A 26,476-nucleotide genomic window follows, 5' to 3' on the forward strand; every position below is an offset into this window, starting at 1 on the left:
TGGGCAGCGTGTGTGTGCAGTCGATTGCAACGATTGCATTAGGGGAGCCGCTACGACTCCAAATTGCATTTTGATGTTGGCCCGGTCGCCAGCAGTCCGAGAGAAAACGATAGATCTTGCACTTACACCTGCCCACACTTCTGGCATTAAACAGCTAAAAGGGGACCGAGATTTGCGACCAGTCTGTAAAACAGTGCTGTTGCCTGTAGAGCTTTAAAACACGTCGCTGCTTCTCCCCTCGGTATCTCCGTTCTGAAACAGAGCCCAGGGCAGCAGACACTTTTAACACAAGCGCTCTTTGAAATCAGAAACGGCACATTAGTCAGTGTTATTATCATAGGTCAGAAAATCAGCTCTGTCTCAAAGGATGCCTCTCACCTCAGGCTTTTATCAGCAGTATCCTCTAACAGCACCAAAGCACCGCTATAAACATCCATTACACACTGATAGATTTCTACAGATCCAGCTCTCATTTAATATATTTAATGTGTTATTCTACAGCACCTTATAGTTATTTACTTTCATTATCATAAAAGGAGCGTGTTCACGGACCGGGGGTACAAACCACCAAATGTGTTTTCAGAGATAATGTTGCATTTTCTAGCCATGATTTATGATTATTACTCTGAAAATGACCCTCTGTGTTTCCAGGTAATGACTTCGGCTCTGAGCATTTAAAGTAACCTAACGCTAAAACTGAGTGGAAAGTGGTGTTGTTTCAGGTGTAATTAATCATTACCTTAAAAACTGCAATGGGAATTTGCAATAGGAATCATTAGATACAGCTTTAGTTACTCGATGCATGGAGTGAAAAATGGTGTATACAGAACCAGAACATTAATACAACCTGCATGAGATTCCAATCAGTACATTCAGCTTTGTGCCTCCAAATGTCTCTGACACCTGCTGGGGTGTGGATGTGGGACCTCTGGGGATTTTCTGTGGTGTCTGGCATCATGGGGTTTGCAGTGAATACTCTGGGTTCTGTTGCAGGGCGGAGCTTCTGCTAACCAGGCTCATTTCATTGCATTCCAAGTATGTTTGGTCAGATTGGCATCTGGGGAGTTTGGAGTGAAAAAATGTGGCTCTTTGTTATCTTGCTTGAGCTCTTCCTCTGCAGTTTTTTCCAACGTCACCCTGTATATTATCCTGCTGGGCGATGCCATTCCTGCCTGGTGCTTTTGGAGTGTATATTAGGTTCATGTCAAACTAACATTTGCTTGAATGTCAGGTCCAGCAGTTCCCCAGCATACCACTGTTTCAATTTACATTCTAACTCATTGGTATTCATCTTTTGCTTGTGCTATGCCTGTGTAATATAACAACACTACAAAGACAAATCCTAAAAATTGCCCTTATTGTTCATATTTTGTTCCCATTCACTCTTCTAACACTCTTAAAAACATTTTAATGGTCATCCAGCTCCACATTTATATTACTGGACTGCAGCACAGTTTTGGACATCCTCTGTCCAAAACAAGTTGTTTTAGCTCCTCTTCCTTCAAGCCGTCTTTGTTCTGATGGGCAGTGCCTCACAGTCAAAATATTTGGCGAAATAGGTGGTGCTTCTGTGCTCAAAGAAGACCTGAGAAGACCACACAGAACCTAGAGTAGAGAAGGAAAACTATCTGAACCCAAGGCAGAACCACAATCATCTTTAGGGTTTGTGGAGAAAACATCCAATCAGCAGCAGGAGTGAAGATGCATTGTTGATGCCAAAGGAGAATGGCAAGACTGGCAAGAAAGGCAACTGCAAGTTTAATAACAATTTGTCACAACCAAGGTCTGCAGAAGAGCGTCTTGAGCTTTGAAGCAGATGAGCTACAGCTACAGAAGACCACACAGGATGCCACTTCTGTCAGCTAAGAACAGAGGCTACAGTTCGCATGGAAAAAATATATATGCCATGCAGCCTTTCCTTTTAATAACCTAGGAAATGAGGGAGGGGCATGCACCAAAATGTTCCCACAAAATATTACAAATGAAAGATGTTCAGACTTTTCTCCTGCTACCCTCGTTCTTTCTTTCTGTAGGCGTGTCAATGCCCATTCCAGTGATTGGCCTGCACAACAAGGACAAGGTCTTCGTCAACGGCAGCTGTGTCCTCAACGAGGAGCGCTTCGTGCTGATTGGCTCCTTTGTGGCCTTTTTCATCCCGCTCGTAATCATGGTGGTGACATACTGCCTCACCATACAGGTAGGGCTTTTTTTTCGTGTTTGTGCGATTGCTCTTCTTTGCAACATGCATCTGTTGTAATGTCTTTACTTTACTGCCTTCATCTATGTCCCCTCCCCTTCAGGTGCTTCAGAGGCAGGCCACAGTCTTCCTGTATGAGGCAAAGACTTCTTCCCAGCAGCCTTTGCACACACCAGCAATGGGAAATACATTGCAGCCTCCACCCAGCACCTTCCACCTTCCTCAGATCAATACACTTGCTCCTCCAGACTCACAAGGTAAACACCTACCAGGACTTTACTGCACCTGTATGTCAGCAGGAAAATCTCCCACTAACTTAACCAATGAATTTATGGTAAATACATGAATTTATTCTTGAAAGTATTAGCAAATAACACACAACCACAGACACATAATTATTGTTAGTGATTTTGTTTTCATGTATTTTATGCTGGTATCCCAGCATGTTTTACTTTCTGAAGGATTTGAATCACTCTAAGTATTAAACCCTCCAGCAATTAAACCAAGAAGAAGCACAAAACAAATTGATGGATTTTTATTTTGCCACTCTTGAGATGTTTGAGTCATACCGCCTAAGCATGGCATATTTCAATTTGTGTTTTAATAATGAAGAAGGCCTCCACAGCAGCTCAGCACCAACAGCATGCTTCATTGCACACACCCTAGGTTTCTTATTCGACTTGGTCTTTAGCTTCAGGGCCTTCAACACTTTCATTATTGGTATGACAAGACTGTACAAATGCAGATAATCAATTTCTAATTAGCATAAGGTAAAATTATGATACTGGAGGCTCCTCTGTAAGTGATGTGTGTCTGTGCTCTTTCAACATATCCCTGTGTTAAGACACATAAGAAAGCTCTTCACTTTGAGTAGCTCCATTTTTGATATGGGAAAGTTTGAAACCCAGCCTCTGAGACTCAAGCATGTGGATCCATCACAAGTAAAGCAGCAGCTAAAAGAATCGTCTCTTCTGACTGTACAACAAGTTCTTACCCTGTTTGTCAAATCATGGCCTAGAAACTAGAATCGTGTTTGGGATATTTTTATTTTTTCAAAATTAGGTTGGCCATTGTTTCCCTATTTTGTGGTACTCTGTCCTGGACGTCACTCTATCAGAGTTGTCAGGACATTTTCTGGCTCAGGTGGGTGAGCATGACTCATCGGTGTACAGTAAAGGCAATGGGTCTATCACCCTACTTTACAAAAATCTATAGATCTGCCTGTTACTTCTGATTGTATTGATTGATCCCCTAATTGAGTCTGTTTACATTTATTATGAACAGAAGTAGCAGAAGGGTCCCACTTCAGTGACCTCAGGATCTCGTCTCTGCTTTTTATGGATGATGTGGTTCTGTTGGCTTCGTCAGGCGGTGGCCTCCAGGTCACGCTGGAGCGTTTTTTAGCCGAGTGTGAAGCGGCAGGAATGAGAATAGTGAGGAGGGTACACTCTGGGTCAGGGATGAGTTGCTGCTGACGCGTTTTGCCGTGGGCTTGTTCACGAGTGACGGGGAGCGGGAGATGGACAGACGTAGTGTGGCGGCATCAGCTGACTCCACTCTGGATGCCTCACATTGCACAGTGTAGGGAACGGCAATGATTTGCCCATGAATGTTTAGGGAGTTTTGCTTTCAATTTGCTTTCGGTTTTAAGCAATTTCATTGTTGCTCATTTAATTATGGAAAGTCCAAAACATGATTGATATTCAGTTAACTGTGCAGCTGTATCCTTGTTTATCAGTTATGTGAACGTCGGCTGTTTTCACACAAATATGTGAGCTAAGCACTCAAACAGGTTGAACGACTTTGGTCTGGTCACAAGAGTGGATACAAAGAGCCCCTTCTCTCTTATGTGATGAAGCAGCTCTTGGAAATAGCTTTAGATCACAATTCTGGCATCTTCAATCCATTTCACGTCTCTAGAAGCCTGCAGGCCATCCAGGCTGAAGGCAAAAGATCAACCTATCCCGAAGGAAGGGTAGACCTAAACCTAAAGGGTGTACCTGATGTAACAAGTCTGCTTATCTTTCAACATTTGATATCAGGTATTCCCTTATTAAATGCATCTGCTCTCTAAGTTTAGTTATGCATGAGAAAACCCATAACAGATGTTTTTCAGGTTTATGATACTAGAAATAATGAGCTTGGTCTACACCTCTCTACAAGGCAAGTGCTTCTATAATTACTGTATGTTCTTGAAGTGCATAATTACAGGATTCCCAGAGGGATTTCTCGATACCTAAGAGTTTGTATTGTCATCGTAAATCACGTGTAGGCCACGTTGCTCAGCGGGAATAACAGAAGGACAAAGCTTTGCAAAAAAGTTTCTCCAGCTCCGAGCACTTACAGTGGGTAAGGCGAAACAGAAAGCACACTTCGTCAGCTGTTTCCTGAGATGTTGTTGTGCTGCTGCGAAAACAGCATCTATCTGATCTGATCAGTTTGGGCGCCACTCGGACGTTTCCCATTCCAGGCCAAGCCTTGGCTTCTCCAGTTCAGATAAAATTGCATGATACTGCAGTCTCTGCCCATTTTCCATCTTATCCTCTCTCCAATCCCAGACACAGAAAATTGAAAATGAAACATTCAGCTCGTGCCTTAACTTTTCATCTCGCCTCTACCCTACAAAATATCAGCTGCAGTGTTAATAGAAAACTTGACATTCTTTCATTGGCTGGCTGTACAGGCAGCAGTTTTCTGGTTGACACATAATGATAACATGTGCAAGTCCAGCCATTCAGCTTTCCACTAAAACATTTTAAAGGCAAAAGTTTGAAATTTAAATGGTTGTTTTTTTGCCCCTTGCTCAGAGTTGAAGGTCCCGCCTCCTCAAAGCAGACGAAACACCTTGAGCTGCCTGAAGGGCACAGAGCCCAGCATTCTGCTCAGCGCCTCCACCTCAGATAGCATCAGCATCATTCCCAGCTCTGAGGTGGCGTCCCAGCTCAGCTCGCCGGCAGCTGGACCGGGCCGGAGTGATGCGTCAAGTCACGGTCGCCGGGGGATGATGCAGGCCATAAAAAATGAGAGACGGGCCTCGAAGGTGAGAATAAAAAGGAGTAATCAGGGGGTAAATGATAAATGTGCAATAAGTACACCCTCTTAAAGTTTTAATGGTTTACAAATCAGGACATTAAAAAGTATATATTTGGTCTTAAACACAACCTGAGATGAACAACAACTGAAGTCTGCGAGTCTGAGATCAACCTCTACAAAAGCAGATGTTTTGTGTCATGCAACAGGACAATGACCCCAAGAATAGCAAAATCCACACCCCAACAATTTCAATTTCGGAATGCTTTGGTGGAAAAACCTCTAAAGCTTTCAAACAAAAGGCTTTTTAACTTGGTCTTACTTTGGTTGTGCTGTGTTAAAATAAAATAAACTTACCATTAAGTTAAAAAGGTGATTCCTAAGTAATAATCCTCAGGCATACACCATCAGCGGTGTAGTCAAAAACGTTCAAATAGTGCTCAGTACTACTTAGACTAGAAGTAAATACTTAAAAGTGTGCCACTGTTTGACCACTAGGGGTCAGTGTACACAGCAAATTGTATGTGTTTGCCAAAAGGTTGCCTTATACAGTTGTTATAGCATACTGTAGCCTTTTCTGAATAATAACAATAATAATGGAGTGGATTTATATAGCGCTTTTCAAGGCACCCAAAGCGCTTTACAATACCACTATTCATTCACTCTCACATTCACACACTGGTGGAGGCAGCTACAGTTGTAGCCACAGCTGCCCTGGGGCAGACTGACAGAAGCCAGGCTGCCATATCGCGCCATCGGCCCCTCTGGCCAACACCAGTAGGCGGTAGGGTAAAGTGTCTTGCCCAAGGACACAACGACCAGGACAGAGAGCCCGGGGATCGAACCGGCGACCTTCCGGTTACAAGGTTACAAAGTCTGAAAACTATTTAATGTCTCGTTTAATGCATCATCATCACTTCTCTTCTGAATGGCGTGTTTCTGTGCCAGACACTTTGAGTAAAAAGACTTGGAGTCGCTGAATGTGTGACTCGGGCTTGGCATTGTCCTCTGAAAATTCAGGTTAACTCTGGATGAAAACCAAAGCCCTCTTATATCTGTAAAATAAGTTTAAATCCTACTAGAAGTGGTGCAATCGCTGGGATATTGAAAGAAAAAGAACGTTTCGGTTGGAAGGTATTCAAACTGGCAAACTTTCTATTCACTATCTTCTTCTTATTCTTTCTTTCCTCCTCTTCCTTTTCCCCCTCTCTCTTCTTCTAGGTTCTAGGAATCGTCTTTTTCCTCTTCCTCATCATGTGGTGTCCCTTCTTTATCACCAACGTCACCTTCGTCTTGTGCAGCAACTCCTGCAACGAGTCACTGCTCCACGACCTCCTCAACGTCTTCGTCTGGGTGGGTTACATCTCCTCTGGAGTCAACCCTCTGGTCTACACCCTCTTCAATAAGACCTACAGGAGAGCGTTCTCCAGCTACATCAGGTGCCAGTACAAAGTCGGGGCCAACGCAGCCAGCCAGGGTTGCAAAACCCTCCTCGTCCCGCCGCCATGCCCTTCACACGCCGTGACTCCTCTTCTTATGGGCGATCACGGGAAGGCAGGTGTGGACCGCAACAGTAACTGTCGCAATGGCGGTAGGGGGGATAACGGGAGGCTCGCAGTGGACCCGGAGGACACGACGGACGATGGGACGCAATTCGGAATAACCTCGCAGAGCATTTCGGAGTGCCAGAACATTTGCATGCTTTCAGAAACAGAGCCGGAAACGGAGCTGGAGCCGGAGCTGGAGCCGGAGCTGTCACTCATCAGCTACAGCCCTGCCCCGAGAGAACACACAAGCAGCGTGTGACTGTGTGCATCCGGTCAGTTTTAGTCTTCTGCAACCTGCAGATGCTGTTCCAAGCAGGGCTGGTGCTTGGACACGACAGCTTTTCTACTGGTTTCAACTGTAGTGAGGACTCTTACTGGGAAAAGGACTAGTCTCTGCTGACAAGCCTTTTTCTCCGTACTATGTTCATCAATGTGGAAAGAAACCGGAAGAGTTAATATTTCGGGTTGGAAAGGTAGAATGAAAACCAATATTTCCAGTGTGCTCGTTTTGTAAATGTTGGCTTTCATAACATTAATAGAAAACAAAGGCATCCACCAGGCCTTTACCTATACATCTAAGCACTCATCAGTGGCAAGATGTGGGGGCTCCTCATGGCATTGACAATACCAGCTGAGATCCACTGAAAGGGATGAAGTGAAGAGGTCGGTGGAGAGCCAGCTCTCGTCAACCTAGCATTAAGTCAAGTGGCCCTTCACGGAGTCCCACAGACGCAGGTTACAGAGTCAAGCACCAACCGGGAGGCCACTGGGGTCAAACTACGCCTTCAAGCCTTCACACAGAGTCAAAATGCAGTCCGAGCTCGGGTCCACGTGGATTCCCTCCACACCAAGCAAACTAAACCAAATATATTTTTGTGCCGGTCGAGCTTGACAACAACAGCAGTCCTGAGAGCCATCTGAATGAACCTCTCCAGCATGTTTAATGAAACTATTCAGCCGACAGGAGGGGGATGTTTCTCTGAAGGAAACTGCAGTTGAAGCGTGTCTGAGGGGACCAACATAAAGGAATGTACTACCGCTGGTCTCTGGTGGACTCACAGTGCCATCTAGTGGTCACATGACTCAGAGAGGTCGCCTCTTACCCTCCCCCTTTCTCCTTTATTGGACTGAACAAGGGGGATACAAGAGCTAAGAAACAAGGTGCAGGCCTTTGGCTTAACACAGCTGACAGGCTCTGGCTTCTGTTGACCAACAGAAACACTTTGCAAAATGCTAAATTCACTACTTCCACAGGTTTTTAACTCAAAGCAACCAATGAAATCTTAAATAAAAGTAAAACAGTCTAAAAGGAATGCATTATATGTAATTTTTTTATGTTAAGTTGAACTCTTTTCATGTTTACACTCATTACTCATTCCCACTCTTTTCTTTATACAAGCCAAACGGGGAAATGTATATCTTTTGCATTCACCCATTAAAACAAGACTACAGTGTAACGTAGCCTCATGCAAATAAATGAAAAGTTTGAGTCAAAGCAGGTTTGATTTTTGATTGATTTGCCACAACTTATATGTGACTTTAATCTTGACTATATCCCAAACCAATGAGCATGCATATCATATTATCAGGTTACGCATCAGGATTTTCATATCATCTACAAGCACAAATCTTCGCAATTTGATATTCTGGGCATCTGTGAAGGACACATCCTTGAATTGAAAAGAACCTCTGTGTCATCTACTTTAAAAAAGAAAAGAATGAGGGATTTGTATTCAAGGACAGTTATTAATTTAGTCCCGTTTCAGTCATTCTGCAGGCTAAAACCTGCTTGAAGGGTAGAGTGAAAGCCAAAAAAAGGAAGAAATTAAAGAACACTAGTGGCTTTGTTTGCATATAAATCAACAAATTTTAGTAATAATCGAAGAATTACACTGAAACTAAAGCTCCAATGATGGTTTGCTTGGCAGCGTTTCAACCCTGCACTGAGTCAGACTCTCTGATCTTCTACAGCTTCACAGTAACTCACAGTTAAGACCAAGTAGCTTTAGATTTCATCCGTGAGACGGACAGAAAGTCGATACCCTAAGAGACAAAGTCCCCAACACTCAGAGCCCTGTCACTCTGACTCCACCTCTCTCACTCCCACTTTCCCTCCTCCCACATTTTTATTGACATCTGACAAGACGGCATGCTTCATCCACTCTGGATGAAATACCTGCAGTTTGATTTTCTCATGAACAAATTCACAAATTTATCCGAGATAACAGAGGACATCATGAGGTAGTTCTAATCGGCCCGATTCTAATTCCTGCTAGAAATACCTCAGCTTTTAGTTTTTACTGTCAAGGCATTCACATTTAACGAACGATCCATTTACAAAATCGATGAAGAACAGCCTGAGATGGCCTGAAAAAGGAACTAGATCTTCAAAAATATGTCTTAGTTCTGGTCGACCGTCACTGCAAAGAAATCCCAGGGTCATAAATCAAACAAAAGACACAGCTCACTGGTTTTACACAAACTTGGTTTGGTGTGACAGACCATTAATAACATCTTTGTCAGGAAGAAATAATCAGCAGTTTGTCCAGTCGCTCTCATGGCAGTTTGTAAAACTTTGTGTTAAAGACAAAAATTCCTTCTCTGCACCCTGAACGTTGTTCAAAAACACTCGGCCAACCAGGATGGGATCCATTTGCTGGGACGATTCTGGACAACACCCCTAATGTAGACTATATAATCTTAAGTCAAAGACGCAGTCAAAGATGCAGATAGGTAATACAGCACTCTGCTAGCTTTACAAACCTGCTTGTTTTTATTGATCCAATGTGTCCTGTGGAAGTAAAATACCCAAAATGCTGGATGGAAAACTTGTTTTAAAACAGCAAAGACTAAGTATCTGCAACACTCCGCCTTACAAAAGATATAATACTGTGTGGAGTTTGAAGGTCAAGTTCATGCTTTTCATCAAGAACTTCGCCTCTTAGAAGATAAGATATGAATGTATAAAGAAGATTTAACCTTAAATTAAAAGTTGGGCTAAATTTACTGGAGTTTTTCAAAGCACTTCTCCATAAAAGAAAACAATACTAGAAAGATGGCTATTTAGTAGAAAAAAGACCCTTAAAATGAAAGATGAATACTTTGCATTATTGGAAAATCTCTTTCCATCCACTGTTTCCACTTTATTGACCAGTCTTTGTTCAATCTGCCTCGTTTTTCTAAACAAATACTTTCTAAAACATAATATCTCTGACTGGCTCACACTTAATGACTACTTTTGTATAGTAGATGGCAGTTTCTCTAGAAATCAATATTTGATGTTCTTAATAATCGCCTCAAGCATATAAAAACACTAAGAACTTACAAACACTTGAATGTTTATTACCCATAATCTCCCCTATGCCCTTCAAAATCAAAGAGTAAAAGGTCAAAGCCTTCAATGTGATCAATCGAACCTAGAGCCTGAGGTCTGCAGCCACCTCTGCATGCAATTAGAATGAACCATAATAGTTCCCTTTGTTCTAATTCTATGCGCCTCTGTATAATTTATCCACTATTTGTATGCTACAGACTTACCCAGTGGGCATTGGCACCACTTTTGTCTCCACAAGGAGAGATCTACATGAGCTAATGTTGGCAAGCCAACAATGAGGTTTGACCCACGAATATCATGCATGTTTAAAGTGTTGTTCAAAAGGTCCTCTCTGCCTCACTTAGGTTTTTGCTTTCTTGTGAAGTACAGGAAAGAAATAAAGAACAAACACAGGGCAATCAACAAAACGCACCATCCAAACAGCATTCGGGCATTTTATCCTCATTGACTTCCCAATTATCACAATAATATGTAAACAAGGGGAAAAACAAGAAAAAAAATAAAAGGAGAAGAGAGGACTCTCTGAACGTGGTTGAAAGGATTGTGTTCCGGCATGGAAAGAGCCGCTGCCAGGCCAGCCAACTCACTATGTCACAATGTAATAGCTCTATGTTTCTCGTGTACCTGTGTGTGTACCGAGCTTGGCTCAAATTGCAGTCTGAGATTGATTCAGAAGCTTTTCTGGGTTTTATTGATTGTGTCCAGCACAGTGGACTGAACCGCGAACGTCCCTGCAGGTGCCAGTCCTGTCCGGACAGCTGAAAGCAATCACTTTGAAAAGATTTCAGTGAAATTCGATCCAGGCCTGGTGTGTATAGACATAGCTGGAGCCGTTTTCTGACAGACTTTCTTTTCAGTACAAAGAAAGAGAGAAAGATTCTTCCCTCTCCGAGAGCTTTTTGGGTTTATGTTAAAGATTAAAGGAAAAATCCCAGAAATGCTACAGCAGTATATAGAAACTCATAAAGGGATGACAATGCGCTGTATCTTGTGTTAGCTGACACATTTTCTTACCTGGTATGAATCATTTTACATTTTCAAGGAATTATGTGTCTATACAGAGACTCAAGGAATGTTCTGACATTATGAGAAATGTGTTTTTTTGCTTTAATTAGATGATCATTAGCAAAGCCAGGACACTGTTAGCCTAGGCTAGCATAAACACTGGGAGCAGAGTGAACCTGCTAGCCTTAGCAACACATCTGAATAATACATAATCTGTCATTTATTATTTATTTAAAAAACCCAACAAGTAGAAGTATTATAAGAACTTCTTTTGTGGCCACAAATTGTGAATTATAGTTTTGGAATTTCAATAGCACCTTGGTTAAGCTAACTAGCTAGCAAATATTAGTTACTCCATGCTAGCACTTGAAGACAGGTCTGACATGCTAGTGCTAATGGGGGTTCATTTCGTAATTTTTATGATTTTTTTATGATGATTACATCAGAATCTCCTCCTTTTGGTATAAAATGATGCACTATGCCAGGCTTCATTTTGCTGTAAGTGCATATTTTATAACGCATTATGATTAAATAGTATATTTGAATAACACCTGGCACATAAGCCGGGATTATACTTTGTATGTCTGCAAGTAATTTCATCATCAAACAGTGAGTGCAAGGGTCCATGTGGATGTCCCTGTGCTTGCATGCTTTTTGTAACAGCTCTGAGTTATCCGAGGAGAAATTGCATGCCAACTATGTAAGCGCCTCAGGTGGCAGACTTCAATCAGGAAAGACTACTCAGTCATCAGGTGTCCACAGTGGAGTATACTCAAGAGCTTAACCTTTTAACATCCTCCTGGTCTCCCCCCAGGGTGGGATTATGGTTGCAATATACACACAATTAATAAATTCATTTTGGCATTGCAGGTATTAGTGTTTGCATTTCTTCCAAATAGGCAGAAATTCTATAGAAAAACTTTGACTTTAACATATCCCTAACCCTACTCTCTAGCATCACCAGATTTAGTGCCTGTTAAAAGGTTAGAAAATAACATTTTTTTATTTTCCAGCAACTTATACAGAACAGAAGATCTATTCTGTTTGGCAATGTACCCTGTTCATCATGAAGGAGAAGAAAAAGCACTAAAGCCAACCTTAGCAAGCCTTGATTATTTAATATGATCCTGATTCTGTCCGGACTCACTTTGGCCCAGAAAATATCATCCTGACAGTTTTCTGGTGTGATGTAAGCATGTAGCAAAAATATCCTCTGCGCTTTTACATCAGTTCTCAATATTTCAGTCCAAACATAACGCTGGACAAGACTTTTGAAATGCCAACTCATATGAGCACATCCTATTGTGTATATAAAATCATAAAAAACAGCAACAAAGTCAAATGCACATATTTCCCAGAATGTCATAATCTTTACTTTTCTATCTCACGGAAATAGCAATAAATTGCTGCAATTAAACACAAAATAATTCCTGCCATTTCCGGATCATTTGGAAGGATGTCAAAGGGTGTAAGAGAACCCCAGGAGCTCGCAACATGTTACAGTTTTCAGATAAAAATGCATTTGCAAAAATGCTAATCAGACTTTTCAGCAGAGCTTTTTGAAAGGTACTCTGGTTGATCTTCCCAAACATGCAACTCTGTCACTAAATGGCTCAGAAAGTAGCCAAGATGTTCAAGAGTCTGACAAACCCAGCAACTCTAAATCCAATTTCATTGCAGACGACATTCGTTCTCGAGCCCCGAATTTAACCACCCTCTTTGATGCTGGTTTGCATCGACACAGAAATCTGGTTTGTCTCGTTCTTGTATTATCCGGCGCTCGTGGGTTTGAACTTTTTATGCGTTGAACTTTTTTGTGTTATGTAGTGGATGTTTGTTTTTTTGTTTTATTTTATTTTTTTGTTTTTTATGCCATTTTAATTGTGAATGTTTGTCTATGACACATTTTTATGAGTTTTTACAATTTATGTCACCATCCACATGATGTTTTTTTTCTGTGTGATGCTGCTATTTATTTATTAAAATATTATTCCAATGTGAGGACAATTGTGTTATTTGTACATTTAGCCACATTTGAATCCATCTTAATGGAAAGCAGCCTGTTTTTGGTGCTTTACTGATGGGCTATAACTAGTTGAAAGTTTTCTTTCGAACTTCTGATTGTTTGATTGTTGGAGTTTCTCTCTCTATTATTGTAGGCTCTTTATCTAACAATATAAAGCACCTTAAGGCAGCTGTTCTTGGGACTTGGTGCTATTTAAATAAAACTGAATTGACAAGACAAACACACTGTGGAACAATAGTGACAAGAAAAGCTTAAAAAACAAACAATAACACTACTTTGAAAGTGGTGGCTGAGATGAATTTCGATTTCTTTCTTTTTCTGTCATCAAACCACAATCATCCCTCCTCTCTAATGATTAACACCTAGCAGTGTAATGTGGGGAATTTGATAATAACAGTACAGGGCCCAACCCCCTGTTCTGACACCTCACTCTGCTCTACTATTATGCTCATTCTACTGCAAACCTCTGCCAATCAGTGGAGGCTTTTATCCAAAGTGCTTCATGAACAGAGCTGAACCTGGAGATAATTAAACTCTTGGCTGTGTTTTAGTTTCATGCTCCATGCAGCGACCCATGTAGTAAAACCCAACATGAGTATTATACTCGTGCTGGCCTGAGTATAGCATTACCGCTTGATCTTGTGCATCTACGGTAAAATATGATTGTGGGCAAGTTTCCTGGTCCGTGCAGGGTTGGTATTAATACTGCTAATCAAATACTCAGTAATTACCTGAACTTCAATTGAGATTTCTTACAAAACACACTTCATTCAATTTTAAAGAGGCTTAAAGCTGTTTGGTGATGGATGACAGTGCTGTGAGCGCTACTTCATGCCTCTCGTGCTCGACTCTATAGTGAAAATATGACCATATTAATCAGCAGTCAACTGAAAAGGTTCCCATTCTTTTGATAGTCGGTGCATAAAGGTCCAGTGTTACTTACACAAGGGTCCACACTGTTACCACGCCAGCATACAGTACACTCATGAATATCATGCTAATTTTGAGCTGTTCTGTTAACTGTTCTTTTTTCCGGTTGGGATGACTGTACAGCATCTTTAATGATTTTTTTTTAATGAGAATTAGGTGCACAAGTTTGAATTTATTTTGGGTTTTCTCTAATCAACACAGGCTCAAATATATACATACACCCTCACTAATATTTGGTTAAATGTCCCTTACGTTGCACCCTGACTGGGTTGTTTTTGGTATCCATCAACAAGTCTCGGAAAATAATTCTGACTGGATATGTGACCACTCTGTTTGGTAAAATTGGTAGAGTTCATTTAAATAGACCTATTTATTTAGGTCTGAGCAGTTTTATAGTTTTCATAAATTTTCATTGGGCTTTGGAAAGACCTTTCCAGAAGCTTAATGTTAGCCTGCTTTATCTATTCCAAAGCTAATTATGATGTGTGTTTGGGAAGATTTTCCTCATGGAACACCTAACTGTGTCCAAGTTCCAATCATCCAGCTGTTGATTGGAGGTGAAACTGAACAATTTGGACAGAGTCCTTCTTCATTATTCCATCCACTTTGCACAATGTACCAGCATCACTGGCAGCAAAACAGCCCAGATTGTGATGCTACCATCACCATGCTTGACATTTGTTACAGTGTTCTCAGGTTTGAGAGCCTCACCTTTACTCCTCCACACATCCCTCTTATCATTGTGGCCAAATACATTATTTTATGTCTTGTCTGACTGTAGCGGGCCACTAAGGCAACTGCATAGAATGCAACCTGTCTCCAAACTATTGCAGTCCTGACTGCAATCAGTCTCAGATAGTTTGTTAAAGGTTTTCTAATAGCTGCTGTGTAATTTTTAAATGCAGACAGATTGCCTTCACGTTGTAATTTCTGAATTTCTGTTTCTAATCTATGAGTTAGTGGTGTGTTGATACAGCAAATGTTGATATCGATCCAGTTCCAAATGAATACAGAGTAAGTATTGGCAAAACTAATACCAATATTTTTAACCCATAATAGCTTATATAGGGGTGAGCAGGGTGTCGTGGTTAGCTCGTTAGCGTGGTTAGCTCGTTAACGTGTTAGCACCGTCCGGCCCCACCACAGGGCGATACACTGACAGCACTACTTAAAGCAATTCAGTTCAATTTTCAATTCAGTTTTATTTATATAGCATGTAATCACAACAACAGTTGCTTCAAGGGGTTTATATTATATTATTTATATTGTAAGGTAAAGACGGTACAATAATACAAAGATAGCAGAGAAAACACCAACAATCTATGAGCAACAGTGCAAAACTCCCTTTCAACAGGAAGAAACCGCTGGCAGAGCCAGGCTCAGGGAGGGGCGGGGCCATCTGCTGTGACCAGTTGGGGGTGAGAGAAGGAAAACAGGATAAAGACATGCTGTGGAAGCGAGCAAAATATTAATCATGTGGGCTCATTTCAGTGGGCGACACACTGAACTTAGAGGATAGAAACAAAGTATTGATCCTTTCACCCTATTGATCCAATACTTTGATCGCTCTTTGGTAATGATACCATCGATACATGGATCAATCATCGCACCTCTGATGGATGAATCTGGCTGGACTCTGAATGTGAGTAGTAAATATGAATTTCTCTTTAGGTGTACCACAACGGGCTTGCAGTTATTCCCAGTTATTTAACATATTATCAAAAACAAATTGCATGTAAGGGTCAACCTGACCTCATTCAGCTGCAAGTTGAGAGCAGACTGACTTTTGCTTTGAAGATGGTAGCTATGAGTGGTCACATACCTGGTCCTCATCTTTGAGGCAACCACTTCAATGGCAACGAGTTGATTGCACACACTCACAATAATGGTTATTCTCTATTTTTCCTCCCGTGAGTGTAGCATAGGAAACATTTCTTCCCACCAGCAAACCTCCTAAGAAACCCATTCCTCTCTCAATCTTCATCATCACTTCTCACTGGCTTGTGCTCAGGTTATTGGAAAAGAAGCCTACACAAGCTTAAAAAATAAGTAGATCTGTATGTCCCTTCTGAAACTTTTTCTTTCACTCTTTTTCATTTCAGAGGCTGAAAACAAGTCACGCATCTCATACCACAATTTTCATTAGCAGTAACAATAAGAAGGGATCCAACCTTAATACACGTCATTACAATCATCATAATCAATCAGCAGTCTCCTTATCTTCACTTCATCTTTTCCCTTCACCTCCCTCCCACCTACAGTTGTTCTGCTCCCAGCCAGTGGCGTCCTCCCCACAGTTTGTAGCTTCACAGGGTTTATCATTTGATTCTCAGTCACAAGATGGCAGCAGAGCAACCCAAACAATGTGATCAGAGTGGTAATGAACAACTACAATGTCATGAATCTCCACAAGTACAACAGGTAATGAGAACGAGCCACCGCATGACATCACCCCCGTTGTCCTCTGTTTCACCTGTTCTGAGTAAGTCTCACTTTGCCAGATCCAGGTTTCCTGCTTGTATATCAGGCCAGAACATGTGAAGCATACTGCATGCAATAAGTCATCCCCTACACATCCCTCAGAAGTCCTGGTTATGCTAATATAGGCAATTAAGCATAATGGCACTGCAGGGAAGCATAACGGAGCCAAATACCCGCGAATAAAAGTGGACAGCTAGATAAACACATAATTACATGTGGGTAAGTTTACAGGATTAATCGTGTTTGTTTATGTATTTATTTGCTATTTACTGCGCTCCTTTCTGGGTGGCAAATCAGCACCACGGACAGCGACACAGAAGTCAGCACCCAGGACAGAGACAGAGGTGACATATGAAGCAACAGCGCCACTTTGTGGGCGAAAGGGGGCACAGCAGCAGTGTGTAAGGTTATTTATGAGGACTGGATAAGCTGCTTCTTATCCAGGGTGATTTTACAGCTTGTTGACAGACAGGTGGAGCTGTAAAGTGGCTCCGGGAGCAACGCTGGCTCAGACAGCATACCTGGTGGCCCGATGAAAGGCATCTCCAACACCTCCGTGAGCTGCACTGCTAAGCCATATACCATGATTGGCATCTTTTTACAGAGATTGTTGTACTGACCGGGCCAACGGGTGATACAGTTTCCTTTTCACTTCAGTAGGTGGATGGTTGGTGTTAGTTAAATTGCTGTTTCAAGCCTGTCCCTTCACACCACATGCTGTTCACATGTGAGTCATTTTTTCCTCCTGTGGTCAGCAGTCTGGAGCAAGAACACAGAACAGTTTGCTGATTTAGGACATAAACTAGACTCCAGATACTGTCTTTAGTCATTGATAAAGAATATTTCATTGATAAAAATATGAAGAGCATTTTTCTCTTTCAACAGTCAACCTTAACCTTAATACATACACATGCACACACATATATATGTGTGTTTGTGTGTGTATGTATATATATATATATATATATATATATATATATATATATATATATGTGTGAATATATATATATGTGTGAATATATATATGTGTGTGTGTGTGTGTGTGTGTGTGTGTGTGTGTGTGTGTGTGTGTGTGTGTGTGTGTGTGTGTGTGTGTGTGTGTGAGAGAGTGAGTATGTAGGGGGAGAGAGAGAGACAGTGCTTATACACATATTCACAGTATCTAGTAAAGACAGGTGTAATTATGAAAATGATGAGCTAAGAACACACAATCAGTAACATCAGGGTGGATAAAGATATAGTTAGTGTTGGAAAATAAATGACACCAACCTCTCCCACAGGGGAACTGTAGAAAAGGGGAGAGGCCGAAGAGGTTCCCCAAATTTATAGGGTTGCACCAAAGAAGAAGAAAAGGATGAGGAGGGGCCCTAACCGATAATGAAGATAGCTACAAGCTACAGGCTTAAAGGTCCTAAACGTCAGGTATACCGGGAACAGTTTGGGGATTCCATTTTGTGTAAATACAATAATGTGTAATATATATATATATATATATATATATATATAGAGAGAGAGAGAGAGAGAGAGAGAGAGAGATTATACTTTCTAGTTGTTCTTCCTTAATTAAAGAGAAACGAGCCTCCGATCGACGTGTATTTAAATGGAAGTGTCGTATTCCCGGAGGCCTGCGGCGGCTCTGCCTGCTCATCCCCGCTCTGCTACGCGGAGTGTGGGTGGTGGTCCTCGGCCGCCGCCGGCAATCGTCGGAATGCTTCGGACAGCGCACGCGCTCTTTCGCCAATCTGCTGCAGCCCTCTGATTTGACAGCTGCGTCAAGCTAGCGGAAGGTAGCAGCGAGAAACGGCGGCTGTTAAAGGGCCTCAGCTGTCAGCATAAAGGTCTTAAAACGATTGAAAAAATGTAGGTAAATATATTTATGCAGACCAGCGTTTAGCTGCTCTCACTACCATCTTGTAAACGTTTTACTCTTGCTGCTATCCTTCTGTGAGCATCATAGTCCGCACAGAAGAGGAGGCTGGGGTGGAGGTGGGGAGTAAATAATAAAACAGATAAACTAAAGGACATGATGAGATGTAGTTTATGTTTCTAGCTCAGCTGGCAAAAAATGGCAGGATTATTATAGTTAACTGAAACTAAAACTGTAACAAGACAATCCACTCTGAAACGAAACTTAATTTAAAAAACAAAATAAAAACTTCAAAAGCCAAACTAATAAAACAACTTAAACAAAATAGAAAATACAATATTAAAATAACTGGGCCCTAGCCATCAGACTTGCCTCTTCCCGTTGATTTTTTTATAGGCTTTCATTTCATGTCCCTCCTCCCCTGTAATTTTCCCAGATTTCACTAATTATTTCACAGCAAATTTCATTAAAATTCCTTTTTAATCTAAAATCCATGAAATGAAATTCATGCTTTGAAATAGTCGTGTCATTTGTTTTATAATGCTTTTTTTTTTAACACCCTCTTAAAAATACAAAAAGTCATGGACATTTTAGCTCGTATAAAATGTAAATCTGAAGGAGACTGCACATTCAGAATGTAGAGTTACCTGGCCTGTAGCATATGTGGAAAATTTGGACAAAATTGTTATAGCACAATATCCTGTGCTTGACCAGTCTATTTTTTAATAGCTGAAATGATAAAAACATGAAAAATCATACTTCTTTTTAATGTTGTTACTACCATGAAATGTCACTGAATCGTTGCTGTGACCCAGTGCTGATATTTCTCCCTAAGAAAGGAAGGAATGTGTAATGACCTGTTAGTTTGTTTATCATGTTCAAATTTTGTGATATAGTAGAAACCAATAGTAGCTTGAGTCGGGGCCACATCAAATGTGAAAACCACTCAAAGTTTTATATTACCCACAATTTTCTTTGTCTTCAAACGTCACAATGACATACTAAGCTTTGGATTACTTTGGTTAAGTTTTAAAGCCAACTCTTCTCCAATCTGATAGTTAAACACAGAAAAATACACCATTTTAGTATGTAATCCAACATAGATCAGAGGTCACGGCCACATTTATGTGGAAATATAAAAGCAGGCTGATGTCGTCATATTGTAATAAAAACGTAATAAATCCAGTTTTATTATAGCTCTTACCCTGTGGAGAGAGTTATACTGTGTGAGTGCTCTTGTTCTGATAGTTACAGATGAAATGATAAAATCATGGAAAAATTGCCTTTTTTTCCCCTTTTTCTTGTTTTTTTTTTTTTTTGTTGTTGTTTGTTTGTTCACAGTGTTACTACCTTGAAATGGCACCCTGCTGATATTATTTATCTTGTGGCAGTTAGTGGAGTTAGGTTAATTGGTTATTCTAAATTGCCCATAGGTGTGAATGTGAATGCGAATGGTTGTCTGTCTGTATGTGTTAGCCCTGCGACAGACTGGCGACCTGTCCAGGGTGTACCCCAGCTCTCGCCCTATGACAGCTGGGATAGGCAGAAGAGAGTGGATGTATGGAAAAGCTGGTAATGGACAGTAAAAGGATACAGCTGGTTACAGACTCATGCAGTAAAGAGGATGTATTTTGTCTCACAAGACAACCAGTGTACTTACTTTCAGTTCTATGTCCACTATCACCCCAGTGTCCGCGCCCGGCTAAGTCGGAAAGGCATGAGTCTGGGTTCGAGCCCCACGTTGGGTGTTAGTGTTTTGTGCTATGACCTTAAATCATTCACAAGTATGATGCTATGAAGCTACAATGATCTACTGTGAAGTCTGGCTTATAGTGGAAGCAGGAACAAGTTCTGGTTCTTCCAGTCTGCAGAGTGTAATTAATCCCGATCCATAAATAAGGCTGTTTTTTTTCATCGGAAGGCCAGTGGTTCATTCCAAAATCCTCTACTCTATATGTTGACGTATCCTTGAGTAAGTTACTGTATCTCGAGTGCCTCTGATCACCTGCACTGTAAATGCTTTTTTGTTTCTTTAGTATTTCAGATTCAGAAGAATTATTACTTTACATTATTGTTAAGCACTTTGTGATTTGTATCTTTGAAACGCGCCGTGTGAATACGTTTTACCTACTTGTGTGTAAGAAACCTAAAAAAAAGAGTAGACTTTTATTTTGAAGGACAAATCGGAAGTGGTTTCTCAGTACGCCAGATTGCAGCTTGGCGGTCATCGGGTTAGACGGACGCTGCCTTGGAAACGACATAAATCCGGTCCACGCGAGCAGGGACCCAGATTTCTCCACTTCAAAGGCTTCGGCTCCTCTGCCCGCTCCGCCTCTTCTCCATCCAACCATCCATCCTCCCTCCGGCCCGAGCCTCCAACACGGTCGTTCCGAAATGAAATGCGGAGCAGGGTGAGAAGGAGAAACGGTGAGAAGCGTTTAAATAACCGAGAGAGGAGAAGCGGAGAGGAGAAGGTGACGGGAGAGCCCGAAGCCAGGTAAGAGGGGGCGTCTAAAAATCGGTTTTGCGTTTGACAGCGATGGTGTGGACACATGCCCGCTCCCCTTGGGAGCTGGTACACGGGGGAAAGGGAAAGGGAGGGCGCATTTGTTGTTGTTGTTGTTGCATCACGGAGCTGCACGCGCAGAAAACACGAAGCCCTTTGATAATCGAGAGGAAAGAGCTGCATGCTTCTTTAGGACGGCCGGGTTTCACACCATTTTCTCCCTCCTGTAATCCCTCCATCTCTCCCAGTGCGGTTGGTCAGGTGCCTCTCCTCCCCTCTCTCTCTCTCACTGGCTGCAACAAAATGTCAGCAGTTGGGAGAATGTGTTGTGGGATTTGGCTGCAAACTAGCTTGTGGCGGCTAGAAAAAAAGAGCAGTGGGGCTTATGCAGGAGGTGTGCAGGGTGTGTGGGGATTAGCGTGCGCAGAGGATCCACTTTGTCTCTACGTGTCTGTCCCCCCCGTTTTTCTGTCTCTGCGTACCTGACTTTGGAATTTTTGGAATTCCTGCAGATATTTTAATACGTCCATACTGACTTAAATTGGCCATTAAGCTGTGCTTTCATGTCTTTAACCGTGAAACAGGCCTCAGTCAGATCAAAAAGATTCCAGATGAGTAAGTTTTTATTATTGTGGCTCCTCTCTTGCTGCTTCTGCTCCCGAGGATGCTCCTGTTGCTCCTGTGTTTAATTTAATTAATTAATTCATTTCATATTCCCAGTATGGAGGCCTGCTGCAATGTGAATCCAGCCAACTCAGCCACCTGGAGGGATTTGTGCACATTATTGGCTCTCTACCATGTTTTATTTAAGCAAGAGGCAGGGGATAATGGTCCGAAAAATGGGGTGGGGCAAAGGAATTAAACACTTGTCTGGTTGTCATCCAAATCTTTATTATTTATTCAGTAAAATTTAATCTGTTGTTTATTTGTATCTATATGTTCCCAACAGGCAAAAGTGGTTAATCTTTTGTAAGCCCGGCTAGCTCAGTCGGTAGAGCATGAGACTCTTAATCTCAGGGTCGTGGGTTCGAGCCCCACGTTGGGCGCTGCACTTTTAAGACAGAACCTATTATGGATGGTTTACAGTTTAATGCCCCTTTTCCATTTATACCTCCTTGGATTTACTCAACTGGTTTACCATTACAATCAAGTAATGGTTGTTGTCAAAGCAACATAGCCCAGCGTCCTGTGACATAATTGGTACGAGTCATGAACGCTTCAACAAATGTGGACGTCGAGGCAACAATATACCTGCTGCTCGGTCTGTGGCTTTTCATGTATCTACCACATCGTGTTTTTGTTTTTGTAGCCATTTTCCTCATTGCCGGGTTTCAGAAATGGATGTTTTGATTTTTTGTGAATGAGACACTCTAATCACTCATTGAGTGACGCCACTTACCAGCCAATCGGTGGCCTGCATGACCTGCTCGGATTGCTTGGAAGCCCGGGCGAGCAGGCACCATTTAGTACAAAGTACTATGACCAAATGGAAAACCCTTAAAATCGTGGCGATCTGAGTAAGTACTAATGGAAAAGGGGCTCAGCAAACTACAAGTAATTACTATAAAGTCTGGCTTATGTGCAATCTGTTACTCAGAAGGTAGAATAGGCCACACTCCTACCACTTTGCAGAGGAGAAGCTTCCTTTGGCGTAACACCGAGTCCTGATGCATCAAGTGGAAGGTCTTATCGTTCAGGGCATAGAGGAGGTTGTTTCCTCCTTGACAAGGGTTGGTGGTTCAATCCTCAGATGATGACAGTAGCTTTAGACCTCTCTAAACACTTGGTTTCAGATTTCTTTTTTTCTTTTTTCTTTTTTTACCAATAACTCTATATGATGTCAGTGAGTGCAGAGCACCGAAGCCCCACCCACCTCTAGTACAAACCTTCTGTTTACATTAAGCAGCCAATCAGAATAACAGCTTTATCTGCATGGATTGGATAGGATCTTAAAGTGAGGCCTCTACCAGTGTAAGCGATCCAGGAAGTGGAATGACTTCAAGATTTGGCCACTGAAAATAAGTGCTCTGTTATGAACTAATGTACTGAGTCCAGTTCTGTGAATCCTTTCAAGTCTAGACTCCAGCCTGGGTGAACAGTGATTAGATAATAGGCTTCTTTTATGTGCGTTTGTGTAGCTGCTGTATTCATTGGAGACGGTGCTCAGAGAGGCTTGCGCTGATTTCTTACATAAGCGAATCATCGAGGAATAAGGGCGAAGAGCGGTGAGCACTAAATAAGCATAAACGCTCCAACAGGGGACACACAGCACAACACACACACACAGATGCCTAACTGTACACACATAAACACATTCGTACACTCGTACACAGAGTTACTTCAGGGCTTGAAGCAAAGACAAAGGAGGGGCGATGCTGTGCTGGGTGACAAAGGCATGCGCTCTGCTGTGGCCACAAAGGCTAGTTTTCTGGTTTTCAAGGGCTTTTTACATGCATAATCCCCCCTTTCCCCCAAAGGTATTTTTAGTCCACTTACAGTTACTGATGCCCTGACTACAGCCAATTAGACAACACTTGTGAAAATACATTATTAATGTGTACAGGCACTAAACTAAGGTCTGTTTTGAGGAAGTTATTTCCTAAGTGTTTTTACTTAATGCATTATGGTGCTATTACTTATTAGCCTATTACTTAGCAACATCCATTAAGACTTGTTGAGCTTATCTAGCAAAAATCCATCCGCCCATCCTTACACAGTGTTTTGTACTATTTATTTGTTTGTAGATCCACTAATTATTTTGTCATTCTTAGAACTTTGGTGTGTTAGAACCTTTGTTTTCTTTCTTTTTTTTACATGGGAACTGAGCCAGACTTGCATTTTCTTCTCTTGAGTAATGAATTAAAATTCCTGCAGTGATTCAAATATCTAATCAGCCTCCTGGCAGTAAATTGATGCATCTATTCATGTCGATGTGGTCAAGATGATGACCTGCTTATATGGTATGTTGTACCCCTGGAAATGAAAGTAGTTTAGGTTGTGTAAGCCCGGCTAGCTCAGTCGGTAGAGCATGAGACTCTTAATCTCAGGGTCGTGGGTTCGAGCCCCACGTTGGGCGATTCTCTTTTAAGACAGAACTTACATAAGTTTACTGTCATGTAAGCTGCTGAAAAACAAGCTTTGGGCATCATACTGAATCTTGGTGTGGAGGTTGTCTCCTAATTGTGAAGGTTTTTGGTTGAATCCTCAGATTCTGTAGTCTGCATGTTGACAAATTCTTGACAGTCAATGAATCCTCTGAATGTGAACTTTTGGTTAATAAAGCTTGTGTGTGTGAGTGAGGCTAGTGGTAAGAAGTCATTGCAAGAGCTCCTATCAAGTACCAGTCATTTACCACTAAGCCACCAGCTTGTATTAATGTATTAATCTGCACACTGGATGAACTGTGGATTACACAGTGTGCAGATTAATACATTCTGACTAACAGCTTTCACAATTAGGCAGACTTTATAGCAATTATCTGTACTAGACCGTAAAGTCCTAAAACACTAACGCCCAACGTGGGGCTCGAACCCACGACCCTGAGATTAAGAGTCTCATGCTCTACTGACTGAGCTAGCCGGGCTTGCACCGCTGGATGAGTTTTCGAAACACCACTGGCTACTTGAATATTGTCCAGCAGGATAACACACCATGGCCCAGAGCTCAAATCACCTCAGACTGGTTCACTATACTTAAATGGCCTCCACGGTCACCAAACCTCAATCCAATAAAGCGGGAGACTGAACAGGAGATTCTCGTCATGAATCCTGAATCATGTCAATATTTACCAAAATCTCTGAGTCTCGATTTCCACTGCAGCTTTTGGAAGATAGAGTCTGAATTTGGCATGAAACAACATGAAAGCACGGCTCCATCCTGCCCTGTATGGTTCAGGATGATGGTGGTGTCATGGATCCTTTAAACACCACAGCCTTCCTGAGTGTTGTTCCTGACCGTGTTCCAGCATGTGACCAGCAGAATAACACACACAGTAAAATTACTGGAACACATCTTTCCTTTAATCTCATAAAAGAAACAAGTTAGTTCGACTCATCCTTTATCCACGCTTTGCGATGAAGGCTGTGTTTATGTTCAGCACCAGGCCTGTTTATGAGCGTTCTTTTCAGAACAAGGATCAAATATAGCTTCAGCCCTTTGTTTGTGCCTCACTCCTCTGAGTTTCTGGTCTTTTAGAGACCTCACGGCCCCCTAGATTCAAATGAAGGTTGTTGTCTAAAAGTCACATATGAGTGCTTATTAGCTCTGATTCAGTGATGTTGATGCTTGAACTCTCAGTTTCATCCCTGCAGAAATAAATGGGTAGCTTCCAGCCGGAAACAGCCTTCCATCTTAGATGAGTTGTGCGTGTTTTTTTTCTGACTTTGTGAGAGATTTAACCCTCAGTCTCCCACGTTTGCCTCAGAGGACGATTAGGATTCCATCAGGAAGTGCCGTGTTTTCACCAAAATCTGTATTTCAGGAGTCAGCCGTTCAGGGGATCCTCTTTTTTTCTCCAGTAGAAGGCACATTATTCATTTTCCAGACATGCATTTGCTGTTCTTTCCTCCCTGAGGGGCCTGTTCTGGTATTGAACCTCCAGCCTGTTTCTCTGCCTCTGAACCAGAGCTGGTCAGCTTTAAACATTTCCAGGTGACAGGAAGTGGGGATTTTATTGTATTATTGCAACAGATCTCTGCCTTCCTCGGATTTTCCCTCCAACACGTGTTCAGTTGTGGTTAATGGTTTGAATTACTTCTGAAGATACACAGCAGGCTCTTCAGGGTGCACTCACGCTGAGTGATGTGGCCGCTTAGAGGTGGACTCTTCGGCTTTTTTGTTGTTTGAATAACCATCTGACATGCTGAATAGGATCTGTCTGTCGTGAATTTTCCATGCTCTGTTCTTACTTAAAGGTGGTTGTATCATATTCGCTTAGAGCCACTGCCCCATTTACTTCTCATGAGTGTCTTATTTTTGTCTTAAAACATAAACAGAGCTCTGCTCAAATATGTTTTTTAAATATTCACTTGGCAACTTAAAAGAAAGCAGTGTTTTCCATTAGGTTGTAGTACCTGGTACCAGGTACTTTTTTAGTGCCTGCTTGCCCGGGTTTCCAAGCGATCCGAGCAGCTACTAAAATGTGCCATCGTCAGACTGCATCCCACTGATTAGCTGGTAAGTAGCGTCACTCGATGAGTCATGAGACCATCTCGTTCATAAAAGTTAAAACCACCATTGTTGAAACCCAGCAATGAGAAATATGGCTACAAAAACCAACACCCTGATCCCCGAGTCTAATGAAAAGCCACAGACCGAGCAGCAGGTATATTTTTGCCTCAACGTCCACTTTTTGTAGCGTTAGTGTTGCATATTAATTACGGCGCAGGACGCTTGGACGCATTGCTACAATGGCGATCACGCACGTTAGGTAGTACTGGATTATAATGGAAAACCAGTTGATCCGAGTCGATTCGTGGCGATCAGTGGCGAGCCAATAAGAGTAGGTACTAATGGAAAAGGGCCTTTAGACTGCGTTGCTATAACAACCCTACC

The 26,476-nt window shown here is 41.8% G+C and overlaps 2 protein-coding genes and 3 non-coding genes across 7 annotated transcripts in view; 4 read left to right on the forward strand and 1 right to left on the reverse strand.

The window, feature by feature from the left end:
* Positions 1-13,114, forward strand: part of htr2cl1 (5-hydroxytryptamine (serotonin) receptor 2C, G protein-coupled-like 1) — a 227,148-nt gene extending 214,034 nt beyond the window's left edge. For both annotated transcript variants that reach the window (XM_014409373.3, XM_014409374.3), the window contains exons 7-10: positions 2,034-2,197; positions 2,301-2,454; positions 5,005-5,237; positions 6,449-13,114. In XM_014409373.3, the coding sequence (XP_014264859.1) occupies positions 2,034-2,197; positions 2,301-2,454; positions 5,005-5,237; positions 6,449-7,033 (1,136 nt within the window). In that variant the 3' untranslated portion in view covers positions 7,034-13,114. The remainder of the gene's footprint in view (positions 1-2,033; positions 2,198-2,300; positions 2,455-5,004; positions 5,238-6,448) is intronic.
* A 7,515-nt stretch (positions 13,115-20,629) lies between these two features.
* Positions 20,630-26,476, forward strand: part of zgc:109889 (actin-binding protein WASF3) — a 58,885-nt gene continuing 53,038 nt past the window's right edge. Inside the window, exon 1 of one of the 2 annotated variants that reach the window (XM_004563553.3) lies at positions 20,630-20,914. The gene's annotated coding sequence lies outside the window, so the exon portion shown is untranslated. The remainder of the gene's footprint in view (positions 20,915-26,476) is intronic. The other variant, XM_076881632.1, reaches the window with a different exon arrangement.
* On the forward strand, positions 21,897-21,969 carry trnak-cuu (transfer RNA lysine (anticodon CUU)). Its single transcript has one exon. It is a non-coding gene; the product is annotated as a tRNA-Lys (tRNA).
* trnak-cuu (transfer RNA lysine (anticodon CUU)) lies at positions 23,927-23,999 on the forward strand. The gene has a single exon. It is a non-coding gene; the product is annotated as a tRNA-Lys (tRNA).
* On the reverse strand, positions 24,434-24,506 carry trnak-cuu (transfer RNA lysine (anticodon CUU)). Its single transcript has one exon. It is a non-coding gene; the product is annotated as a tRNA-Lys (tRNA).

The sequence above is a fragment of the Maylandia zebra genome, linkage group LG3 (assembly GCF_041146795.1).
Source record: "Maylandia zebra isolate NMK-2024a linkage group LG3, Mzebra_GT3a, whole genome shotgun sequence".
Taxonomy (NCBI): Eukaryota; Metazoa; Chordata; class Actinopteri; order Cichliformes; family Cichlidae; genus Maylandia; species Maylandia zebra.